General features: G+C 50.0%; 1 protein-coding gene across 2 annotated transcripts in view; it reads right to left on the reverse strand.

Annotated features, from left to right (window-relative positions):
* The window catches only part of MAP2K6 (mitogen-activated protein kinase kinase 6), a 115801-nt gene that overhangs the window by 69893 nt on the left and 32602 nt on the right, over positions 1–13306 (reverse strand). For both annotated transcript variants that reach the window (XM_068264365.1, XM_068264364.1), the window contains one exon: positions 5211–5280. In XM_068264365.1, the coding sequence (XP_068120466.1) occupies positions 5211–5280 (70 nt within the window). The remainder of the gene's footprint in view (positions 1–5210; positions 5281–13306) is intronic.

The following is a 13306-nucleotide window of genomic DNA, read 5'->3' on the forward strand; positions in this document are numbered from 1 at the left end:
CTCTTTCTGCAGAGATTGCGATAATGGCATCTCAAAAACATTCCCCTAGCACAGCCCACATTCCCCGGGACCTCCCATACTTCCCCAGGACCTCCCATATTTATATCCTTTGGTACACACAAGCAAACATTCCACAGTGATGCTCCTGCCAGCAGTAAAGAGGTCACCCCCAGTGATAAATGTCTGATTGTAAATCAGGGAGAGAAAAGATCTTACAATGGGCAAACACTGACTAAATAATCTATAAATCATATGAATAGTGTGGAAAATAAGAAATGTTATTCATTATGTCATTTTCACTACAATTCCTCTTTAAAAATACTCCACTACCTATTGAGAAATCAGTCAATCGGATAAGAAATTCCCCTTTTTATCTCTTTCCTGCTCTCAGAAGCCATATTCTGCTAGGAAAGTGTTTTATAGTTGGAATTTCTTATCAGTGAGGATCACACTGTAGTCACTTCCTGTCTGAGTCAGGACTGAGTCAGCCACTTACATACCTGATATTTAACTCTTTTAAAGCAGAGAAAGAAAAAAAAAGGAGCACAGCCTAGTTATTTGTGTGCTAGGCACTGTGCACACCCATGTCTATCTCATCATGTCACTTCGGGTATCCTTTAAATGAACATTCCGCAGAGAGGCACCAGACAGAAGTAAGGATGTAAATGTAAATCAGGGGGAGGGAAAATTAAACACCTAGCAGAAATTCACCTGGCAACCCCCCAATGTTAATGCCCCCCACCATTGTAATCTAAACTATCGAGATGCACTAACTAGCAGGTCTCCTCCCCTGTCTTCCCTGAGCGCCACTGTCATGCTGAGTATACCACATAATGCCACAAGGGGGAGACAGCGGAGGAGACCGAGAGTCATGGACAGGTGAGAGTTAAGGTGGCCACTAACGATCTAATTTCTAGCGAAAAATCGTTTGAGCGATCAGAAAATTCTGATCGGACGAAAAATCGTTCACTACACCATCAATGAACCAATCTTTGCTTCCTATCTATCACAACCAATAGGAAGATCCAAATGTTGGTTTGATGAAAATCCAATCGGACGACATTTTCGTAATCGATAGTGCCCATCAACTGAGATTATTTACAATCAATCGGATCAGAAATTCTGATCGCTCAAATGAATTTTTAACTAGAAATTGGACTGTTAGTGGCCACCTTTACAATGCACAAGCACTGGCTGGGGGGACAGCGGTTGGGCATCCATCAGCTGTCGCAATTTTGCACGCTGTTACTGCTGCGTACCCGATCGACCACGTTGGACCGAGATTTTCCAGCTCGCTCAAAACATTTGACAGATTTTGCCTGAGATTGGATGAATCATCGGTCAGGCATGCTTGTTGCGGGACCGATTTTCATCAGATTTGATAGAATTATTGAATGGTCTCGGATCAGGGCAGACAGAAGACGGCAGACGATGGTACTTTGGGACAGCGGGGAAAAGTTTAAACTTCTGTCACGTTTTTACAGCTAAGCAGATCTGTACGAGAGATTACCCGACTTCCTGTCACACAGCAGGAAGTGGGGAGGAATTCCTCCAGCGAGACAATTATAGCAGGCCTGACCTCCACACACTCGTTTTATATGTTCTCAGAGAACATCATCAATAGTCAGGCAAACAACTTTTGCCTCCTTCCCCTGAACTGAATCTCACAAACTCTCTGTTCACTTGTTGGTATTGAAACGTGAGTGAATGTTACATAAAAGATCACATCCCCAGGCTCTCTGACCGAGTGCCTGTCCCTCATTCTGCCCCAAGTTAAGGTAGCCATACACTGGTCGATTTGCCATCAGATCGACCAACGGATAGATCCCTCTCTGATCGAATCTGATCCAATCTGTATGGCTGCCTTTACTGCAAACAGATTGTGAATGGATTTCCCCCGGTCTCCGCTGTCTTCTTCTCCGCACTGGGGTCCGAGTCTGGCTGGCTTCAGTGAACTTCCTGTTCGGGGAACAGTAGAGGGCGCTCTACTATTTAAACTTCCTGCCGGGACAGGAAGTTCAGTGAAGCCAGCGAAACTCGGAGCCCAGCGCGGAGAAGAAGACAGCGGAAAGAGCGAGACACGCGCCGGCGGAACAGGTAATGTATTGCAGCTAGCGTCAGTCTTCGGGCATTCGAACGCTGCTATCGACGCACTCCTGACCCGCCGGCGATCGAGCAAAATCTTCTGCACGGATGGAACAATTGATTTCGGACGGAAAATCGATCGTTCTGTCAGCGTTTGCGCAATGATTTCACAGCAGATTCGATCACAGTGATCGAATCTGCTGTATATCGGCGGGAAAATCGTTAGGTGTATGGGCCCCTTTACACGTTTACAATGCTGAACCAAGATGGGACAGCAAATTCGATCATCAGATAGATGCCACTCAGATCTGATCATAGCGGGATCTCTTGCTGCCAGTGTACTCCACACAGACTTCCAATCGCTTTCAGCTTCAAGAGAACCTGAGGTGGGAAGATGGGACATAGAGGCATATTCTCTGCCACATAACAAGCCTCTATGTCGCCACACCGCCACTCTCAGCCCCACGGATTAGGTCGCCTACTTTTTTTTAAAAAAAATTTAGCCCACCACGGGCTCTCTTTAACTACTTAAACAGCCCCAGGACCGCCTAACGCCAATTGGCGTCAAGTCCGGGGGCTGGGATTTGCAGGAGATCGCGCGCAGGCTGCATCTCCTGCTTGAGGGGCGGAGCTCCTACCAGACTTCAATCGCTGCTCGGGAGACTGTTAAAAATAGCAAAATGTATTTAAAAAACAAACATTTATTGAAAAATAAACATCCGGGGGCGATCTGACCCCACCAACAGAGAGCTCTGTTGGTGGGGAGAAGAGGAAGGGATCACTTGTGTGCTGAGTTGTGCGGCCCTGCAGCTTGGCCTTAAAGCTGCAGTGGCCATTTTCACAAAAATCAGCATGGTCTTTTGGGGGGTTTTCAACTGTGGTCCTCAAGTGGTTAAAATCTATTGGAAATCTGTTCAAAACATCTCTGCCTGCCAACCCTACCCCCCCCCCCCCCCCCCCCAAACATTATGTTGGTTCATGTGATGGGGTAGCAATCAGCCTCTCACTGGCCAATTCTAATCATGGTAGGTTAGCAGAAGAGGCAAATGGTGCAGCTTTTGAAATGAAACATGCTGAGGTTAGGAATGGAAAAAGAAACAGAAGAAAGAAAGATCAATTAAACACTTTAACCTCTCACTTTAACCAATGAAACGGACTACAGGAGGGATTGAACGATGTGCCCCAGAACGTATGGCAGCTGATTAGGACAGGGATATGGCCGACCAATAGATTTTCAAAGAGAGATGTTCTACCGCCTAGCGGCACTGATGCCTGAGCAAGTGGATTGGAACGCAAAAAACGGTCTGTTTGTTGCTTTGAATGAAGTTATTTTTATAAATAAAGTATTTCACTTATACCACTTCCTTTTATAACTTCCTTAGCCTTACAGCTAATGGGAGTCTTAAAAAAAAGAAAAGAAATCAGAGACGAAGCACCCTCATGTATTTCACCATATATATCAGTGGGAACATTAGAGAAAACACCTACCCTGCTCTCTGTTTCATCCTTCACTGCTCAGCCTGCTTGTTATCAAATAAAATCCCCGACTGAGCATTCAGTCCGGCTTTGCTCAGGAATCATTATAGCGGAGTCTGTCTTCTCTGATGCCTTTTCAAGCCCAAGCCTGCCCCCTCCTGGCTCTGCTATAATGACTCAGCTATAAAGATTCCTGAGCAAAGCCAGACTGAATGCTCAGTCGGGGATTTTATCAGGGCTTATAACAAGCAGACTGAGCAGTGAAGGATGAAGCAGAGAGCAGGGTAGGTCTTTTCCCTAATGTTCCTACTGATATAGGGGCCCATACACTTACTCGATTTCCTGCCCATAGACAGAAGATTCGATCACTGTGATCGAATCTGCTGTGAAATCGATACACAAACGCTGACCGTTCGACTGATTTCCATCCGAAATCGATCGATCCCGTCGATCTGTCCGCCCGGAAAATTTCGCTCAATCGCTGGCGGGTCGGGAGTGCGTCGATAGCGGCGTTCAAATGTCCAACAACCGACGCTAGCGGCAATATATTACCTGTTCCGCCGCCACGTGTCCCCGCTGTCCCTTCTCCGCACTGGGCTCCGGCTGGCTTCACTTACTTCCTGTTGGGGGAAGTTTAAACAGTAGAGTGCCCTCTACTGTTTAAACTTCCCCCGACAGGAAGTAAAGTGAAGCTGGAGCCCAGAGCGGAGTAGAGACAGCAGAGACCGGGGGACTCGTGCCGGCCGGATCAGGTAATGTATGCGGGGGGGGGGGGGGGGGCAGCTCCACAGATTGTGGATCGGTTTCATAGTGAAATCAATTCAAAATCTGTTTGCAGTGTAGGCAGCCAATAGATCCCTCTTTGATCAGATTTGATCACAGATCTATCTGCTGGTGGATCTGGTGGCAATCGACCAGTGTATGGCTGCCTTAAATATGGTGAAATACATGAGGGTGCTCTGTCTCTTGTTTAATTAAGGAGAGGGAAGGCAGTGGGTCCTAATGAGCCTTACCGCTCCTCTTCCGGGGCCCTCGGTGCAGTACTGGACCCCCCGTTTAAAACCCCCGCCCCAGGGGACTTTGGAAGTCTTTGAGGAGCTCACGCGTGTGCGCGGTACTTAGTCACATACTGCTACGGGGGTGACAGCGCTGGAATGAGGAGCAGGAGGCTCTATAGTAACCAGAGCCATCCCTCTCCCTAGGTAAGCATCTGGCATTTTTTTGTTTAATAAGGTTCCCATTGACTTTAAAGGGAAGGTCTGAGGTGATTAAAAATAAAAAATCTAACTTCCCTGGGGCTTCCTCCAGCCCCTGGCAGCCGTCCTGTGCCCTCGCCGCAGCTCCCGGTCCCCTCCGATGCATGTGGCTGACGGAGTCACCCTGACATCATCTGGACTGCACTGCGCAGGTGCAATACTTCACGCTGGAGCGCAGTACATGCCAACCTGGCGAGGTAGGCAAATGCACCGGAGGGCACCCCGGGCCATGGGCTGGGAGCAAGCTATGGAAGCCAATACTGCCAACCCCTCCCCCACCCCGCTGTCTACCAATCCCTCCCCCACCCCGCTGTCTGCTGACCCTCCCTCCGATACACCCCTGCCTGCCAACCCCTCCCACACCAACCCTCCCAAACCTGAATTAAGACTCACGGGGGCGGACTGTCCTTTGGTTCTTCGAAGACTTTAAGCGGGGTTAAAGTTCGGCTTTTCTTCTTCGTTCCTGTAAACAAAAAACACAAAAAATCATTAAAATCTAAAAGGAAAAAACAAATTCAGCAAAAACACATAAACCCAAAACCGTAGTGATAAAAGACAACCACAGAATGACAAGATAAGACAAGGCACGGGTGATACGCGGCAATGTACAGCAGAGCGCCAGCTCATTCCATACACAAGCTCCTAGTCATAGCTGGCCTAAGAAAGAGATTACTGTCACCCGAACAGATCAGTCATGGTCAGGTGATAATGCAGGATCTGTACAGTTGGCTTTTGCAGCTCACCCTGTTGGAGGCATAGCAATTAGAAGCAGTGGTGGCCACCATATACCCCTGCATCCCCCACGTCTCTATAGTATATGTCCCTGATAAAAGCCCCCTCAAGTCCCAGGCCTCTGAAATCCAGGGTGACGCTAAACCGGCCTCCAACGGTCGGCATCGATTGGAAATCACCAGATTTGAAGGGGGTTGGATGGACACTGCTGCTCGGAGACACTTGGGGGTCACAGCTCCCTGGAAGCAGGCAGACGAGGGGTGCGGAGGGAGGCGTTCTAGAGATTGGGGTATCAGCCTATCTCCCCATAAGTTAAACTTTCAACTTTTCAATCCAGTATATGGACCTGAACTCTTGCACAGGACAGGAGGATAACAGAGGAATGCACCCTGTGTGTATTTAGAGGGTTCAGCCTGTCTAATCCCCCCTCATCTGTGACTAATCACAAGTTGTAATTTGATCTCTCAGCCGTGTCAGCTTAGGAATCTCGGCAGCCACGACAGAGCAGTTAATTTATAAACACAGGATGTTAACCCTATGTCTACTTCCATGAAAGTAGGAAGTAGCCACACTGCAGATTTATTGCAGGATTTGTATCAGCTGTCACAAAGAAATGTTTTTGTTTAAAGATTATTATGCTGTTGCTTATGTTTTAGAGGCGAGAGGAAGTGCTGAGTTGAGGTCCGCTTTAGGATGACTGCATTGTACTCTGTGTTAACCTGCCTATTAACAGTACAATAGTGAAGAATTGCCCGAGTACTCAGATAAATGCAATCGGAAATAAAAGATTATAATACAATGATTATTTCACCATCAAGGAACTAATCTGCGCTTCCTGCCGATCACAACCGATAATAAAACCAGTTTTTCCAATCAACTAAATTGTCATCGAATGATCATCTTAAAGGGAACCAGAGAGGAAGCACCCTTGTGTATTTTACCATATATATCAGTAAGAACATTAGAGAAAACACTTACCATGCTCTCTGTTTCATCCTCACTGCTAAAAGTGTCGGTTATCAGCTGTGATAAGAATCCCGGACTGAGCATTCAGTCTGGCTTTGCAGGGAATAATTATAGCTGAGTCATTATAGCAGAGCCACAAGGGGGCAGGCTTGGGCTTGGAAAGACACCAGAGAAGACAGACTCGGCTATAATCTTTCCACAGCAAAGCTAGACTGAGTGCTCAGTCGGGGATTCTTATCAGAGGTGATAACAGTCAGATTAAACAGAGAACAATGAAACAAAGAGCAGATTAGGTGTTTACTGTCATGTTCCCACTGATTTATAAGGGAAAATACAAGAGGGTGCTTCGTCTCTGGTTCTCTTTAACCTCCTTGGCGGTAATCCCGAGCTGAGCTCGGGGTATGCCGCCGGAGGTCGCCGCTCAGGCCCTGCTGGGCCGATTTGCATTCTGAAAAAAGCAGCACACGCAGCCGGCACTTTGCCAGCCGCGTGTGCTGCCCGATCGCCGCGGCTCCGCGGCGATCCGCCGCGTGCAGCGGCGAAAGAGGGTCCCCCCAGCCGCCCGAGCCCAGCGCAGCCGGAACAAACAGTTCCGGCCGGCGCTAGGGGCTGGATCGGGCGGCTCTGACGTCAGGACGTCGACTGACGTCCATGACGTCACTCCGCTCGTCGCCATGGCGACGAGGAAAGCGAAACAAGATAGGCCGCTCATTGCGGCCTATCTTGTTACTTTCGATTGCCGGAGGCGATCGAAAGTACGCTTCCGGAGCGCCCTCTAGTGGGCTTTCATGCAGCCAACTTTAAGTTGGCTGCATGAAATATTTTTTTTTTAATTTAAAAAAAAACCCATTTCAGCCTCCCTGGCAAAATAAATAAACCGCCAGGGAGGTTAAGCTTCCCTCTTTCTCATCTCAAAAAGTCCATTTGGGACATCAACGAGGTTTATTTTCTGCCGATCTGATTGCAGCTGATCGCTTGAGCGATTCTGCGCCGAAAATTGTACCGCTAGTGGGCGCCTTGAAAGCGGACCTGAACTTAGAACTTCCTCGCTGCTCTAAAAGATAAGCACCAGCATAATAACCTTTAAAGAAAAACATGTCTTTGTTACAGCTGATACAAATCCTGCAATAAATCTGCAGTGTGTCTACTTCCTGCTTTCATGGGAGCAGGCATAGGGTTAACATCCTGTGTTTGCAAATTAGCTGCTCTGCCCAGGCAGCCAGCTGACTCAGCTGAGAGATCAAATTACAACTAGTGATTAGTCGCAGATGAGGGGGGGGGGATTAGACAGGCTAAACTCTCTAAATACATACAGGGTGCATTTCTCTAGGCTTTCCTTCTGTCCGGTGCAAGAGTTCAGTTCCACTTTAAGGTGGTCAGACGCAACACTATTTTTCCCCAACTGGAAAATTGCAATCGATTTTTTTTTTTTTGGGGGGGGAGTGGATTGATTATAACTTGATCAAAGTATCACACACACGTTCAATTTTCCACCAATTATAAAAAAAAAATGCTTGGGTCTTTAAATCAAGAAAGTGACAATCCATCTTACACCATTCAATTTTTCATGAATATTTTTCTCCACAGGCGATCAATATATATATTGGGGGGAAAAAAATGGGAAATTTGATGATTGAGTAAAATAAATAAATAAAATAAAAAAAAAAAAATATATAATTTTACTATATAATTCATCACCATTGAAAAAAACCTGGACAGTAAATGTTGTATTTTTGGTATATTGCTTGCATGCTGGGCACAATCGTGTGGTGCGTCTGTATCGTCCAATCAGAAGCAGCAATGCCTATGGCAGACAGAGACCATGTGACCTGTTGCCGGTCTTTAGGCCCCCTTTCTTGACAAGCTCAGAGTCAGGATTTATATCAAAATTATTATCAGATCTGGCAAATGCAGCTAGAAACCGACTCCTAAAACTCGCCAGCGAAAAACCAACAGACGGGATATCACTCTCAATATTTATTATTTCCTCTGCGTAGATTTATATGTATATTTACACTCACGCACAAACACACAAGCAAAAACACACACCAATGCACAAACACGCACAAACGTACTCATACACAAATGCACGCGCGTGCAAACACACACAAACACAATGCACGCATGCGCAAACACAAACACAATGCACGCATGCGCAAACACAAACACAATGCACGCATGCGCAAACACAAACACAATGCACGCATGCGCAAACACACACACACACACACACAATGCACGCATGCGCAAACACACACAATGACATTCTGGCATGTATTACAGGTGGTGCAGTTTTCTCCCCAGGCTCTTTTAGCCAGACGCTCCACCCGGCTAGTTTTGGTGAGCACCCGGTTGTCATCAGCTCCCCTCCTCCTCTGCTGTAAGCAGAGTTGTGCAGAGAAGCATTCTCTTTAGTTCTGCCAGGTGATCTGTACGGAATATTCATTACTGAGAGTTCTATGCACAGAGGGAGCTACTGCTTACTGGCAGCTAGAAACAGCCGTTATTTCCCACAATGCAACAAGGCCCACACAGAGGAAACTGTCAGGACCTGGGTCATGACATCACACTGTGGGAAGGGTTTCACCACAATATCAGCCACACAGCGCCCCCTGATGATCTGTTGAAGAAAAGGAAAAGGTTTCTGGTGAGGAAAGGGGGTATCAGCTACTGATTGGGATGAAGTTCTATCCTGGGTTAAAGTTCCTCTTTGAGAAGAGTTTCACTTTATGTATTTTATAGGTGCTGAGTTGCCTTTAACCTTTTGGGGGACCGCCACACTTTTGGCTGCCTAAGCCTGACGCAGCGTAGGATTTACGCCACCTGCCATTTCCGCCCCTGACGCAATCGTACGCACCCGAGAGGGGAGATTAAGCTGTCATATGACAACTGACATCTCCCCTCACTGATCAGTCGCCAGCGGATCGTAGTGATTAATATTGGCAGTGGCGGTCTGAGGGGAAGAAGAGGACCGGGACTCACCTTCCTGACGTTCCTGCGGCGATCCTCTCCGCTCTGGCTGGCATCTCTGCTCGCTCTGCCTTAAGTGTCAGGTCCCGGCTTGATGACATCGTCAAGCTGTGACCCGGAACTTAGCGGCAGTGCGAGCGAGGATGCCGGCCAGAGTGGAGGGGACTAGAGCTGCTCATCGCTGGAGCCTGGGAGGGGAGTAAAGGCTGCTGGCAATATGGGAGACACCGGCCTACACTGGGGACACCATACCTACCTAGCCATACTGGGGATCCAGCTGACTGACACACACCCTCCCCCCGGCATGTAAAATATATTATAAATAGGAGCGTTCCGGTGGCTGCGAGCGGCACTGTGCAGGAGCGACAGGCAGGATCAGGTTTCCATGCCTTCCTTACAGGCCTCACACGCCCAGATTCATGAGAGCGTGGAAGTGACAGGTCCTCTTTGTGCAGGAATGTGTGACATGTGCGGTCTATCCCAGCCGTGTGTAGGAGGCGGACAACAGGAAGCTGAGCGTGCAGCGCTGAAGCCGGGCTCTGGAGACACCACATTACTCATCTTCCCCGGCTACACGTGGCCGGCAAATGTCACCGTCCGCTGCTTCTACTCACAGGAGATGCCCAACTGCCTCCTTCCACCTCATCTGACTAATCACCACTGTAATCTGATCTCTCGGCTGTGTCAGCTGACTGCCCCGGCAGAGAGCTAATTGGTAAACACAGGATGTTAACCCTATAGGGGCCCACACACAACGATTTTCCCGCCGATATACAGCAGATTCGATCACTGTGATCGAATCTGCTGTGAAATCGTTGCGCAAACGTTGAACGAAAGATCAATTTCCAACCGAAATCAATCGTTCCCGACGATACCCGTCGTTCCTGTCTGTGCGGAAGATTTCGCTCGATCGCCGCTGGGTCGGGAGTGCGTCAATAGCAGCCGTCGAATGTCCGACGACCGACGCTAGCAGCAATACATTACCTGATCCGGCCGGCGCGTGTCCCCGCTGTCACCGCTGCTCCTTCTCTGCTGGGCTCCAGCAGGCCTCACTTCTTCCTGTCCCGACAGGAAGTTTAAACAGTAGAGCGCCCTCTACTGTTTAAAATTCCCTGGACAGGAAGTGAAGCTGGAGTGGAGCGCGGAGAAGAAGACAGCGGAGACTGTGAGTCGCGCTGGCCGGATCAGGTAATGCATGGGGGGGGGGGGGGGGGGAGGGGGGTGCAGCAGCTTCACATACTGATCGGTTTCATGCTGAAATCGATTCCCAATCTGTTTGCAGTAAAGGCATCCATACGATCCCTCTCTGATCAGATATCTGATGGCAAATCGACCACTATATGGCCACCTTATGTCTGCTTCCTTTAAAACAGGAAGTAGACACATTGCAGTATATGTATCAGCTGTAAAAAAGATTTTTCTTTAAAGAGGAACTCCAGTGAAAATAATGTAATAAAAAAAAGTGCTTCATTTTTACAATAATTATGTATAAATGATTCAGTCAGTGTTTGCCCATTGTAAAATCTTTCCTCTCCCCGATTTACATTCTGACATTTATCACATGGTGACATTTCTACTGCTGGCAGGTGATGTCACTGGAAGGAGATGCTGCTTGCTTTTATGGCAGTCACAAACAGCTGTAAACATCTGTTATTTCTCATAATGCAATAAAGTTTACAGAAAGGAAACTGTCAGAACCATGCGCTGGCAAATCGCTCATGAATCGCTACACATAGCGTTTTGTGAGCGATTTTAAATGACTGCAAACTGTAAAGAAAATTAAAATAAATTGAAAGGACCAATCAGAATTAAAATTGCTAATCGCAAATCACTACACAATCGCTGGCAAAAAGCTTACACTTTATAAAATCGCCAGAAACCGCTCATGAAATCGCTTACAAAACGCTACTTAAAAACATAACCAATTGCGCCAGTGATTTGTAGTAGGTTCCACGCCTCACAATGCAACGTCCCGCTGTGAACCTTACCTAAAGGTTATTATGCTTTTGCTTATCAGAGAGGAAGTTCTGAGTTCACGTCCGCTTTAACCACTTCCCAGCCGCCCAGTTGGGTCCTCCCCCTGTGCATGCGCACACAGGAGGCAGCAATGCACGCGCCACACAGGAGGAGGCAGCAACGCACGCACCACACAGGAGGAGGCAGCAACGCACGCACCGCACAGGAGGAGGCAATGCACGCGCCGCACAGGAGGAGGCAATGCACGCGCCGCACAGGAGGAGGCAATGCACGCGCCGCACAGGAGGAGGCAATGCACGCGCCGCACAGGAGGAGGCAATGCACGCGCCGCACAGGAGGAGGCAATGCACGCGCCGCACAGGAGGAGGCAATGCACGCGCCGCACAGGAGGAGGCAATGCACGCGCCGCACAGGAGGAGGCAATGCACGCGCCGCACAGGAGGAGGCAATGCACGCGCCACACAGGAGGAGGCAATGCACGCGCCACACAGGAGGAGGCAATGCACGCGCCACACAGGAGGAGGCAATGCACGCGCCACACAGGAGGAGGCATTGCACGCGCCACACAGGAGGAGGCAATGCACGCCCCCCACAGGAGGAGGCAACGCACGCGCCACACAGGAGGAGGCAACGCACGCGCCACACAGGAGGAGGCAACGCACGCGCCACACAGGAGGAGGCAACGCACGCGCACACAGGAGGAGGCAACGCACGCGCACACAGGAGGAGGCAACGCACGCGCACACAGGAGGAGGCAACGCACGCGCACACAGGAGGAGGCAACGCACGCGCACACAGGAGGAGGCAACGCACGCGCACACAGGAGGAGGCAACGCACGCGCACACAGGAGGAGGCAACGCACGCGCACACAGGAGGAGGCAACGCACGCGCACACAGGAGGAGGCAACGCACGCGCACACAGGAGGAGGCAACGCACGCGCACACAGGAGGAGGCAACGCACGCGCACACAGGAGGAGGCAATGCACGCGCACACAGGAGGAGGCAACGCACGCACCACACAGGAGGAGGCAGCAATGCACGCACCACACAGGAGGAGGCAGCAATGCACGCACCACACAGGAGGAGGCAGCAATGCACGCACCACACAGGAGGAGGCAGCAATGCACGCACCACACAGGAGGAGGCAGCAATGCACGCACCACACAGGAGGAGGCAATGCGCGCACACACAGAAGGAAGCAATGCGCGCGCACACAGGAGGAAGCAATGCGCGCGCACACAGGAGGAAGCAATGCGCGCGCACGCAGGAGGAGGCAATGCGCGCGCACGCAGGAGGAGGCAATGCGCGCGCACACAGGAGGAGGCAATGCGCGCGCACACAGGAGGAGGCAATGCACGCGCACACAGGAGGAGGCAATGCACGCGCACACAGGAGGAGGCAATGCACGCGCACACAGGAGGAGGCAATGCACGCGCACACAGGAGGAGGCAATGCACGCGCACACAGGAGGAGGCAATGCACGCGCACACAGGAGGAGGCAATGCACGCGCACACAGGAGGAGGCAATGCACGCGCACACAGGAGGAGGGGCAATGCACGCGCACACAGGAGGAGGCAACGCACGCACCACACAGGAGGAGGCAACGCACGCACCACACAGGAGGAGGCAGCAATGCACGCACCACACAGGAGGAGGCAATGCACGCACCACACAGGAGGAGGCAATGCACGCACCACACAGGAGGAGGCAATGCACGCACCACACAGGAGGAGGCAATGCACGCACCACACAGGAGGAGGCAGCAATGCACGCACCACACAGGAGGAGGCAGCAATGCACGCACCACACAGGAGGAGGCAGCAATGCACGGCACACAGGAG

This window comes from Hyperolius riggenbachi, chromosome 12, assembly GCF_040937935.1.
Source record: "Hyperolius riggenbachi isolate aHypRig1 chromosome 12, aHypRig1.pri, whole genome shotgun sequence".
Taxonomy (NCBI): Eukaryota; Metazoa; Chordata; class Amphibia; order Anura; family Hyperoliidae; genus Hyperolius; species Hyperolius riggenbachi.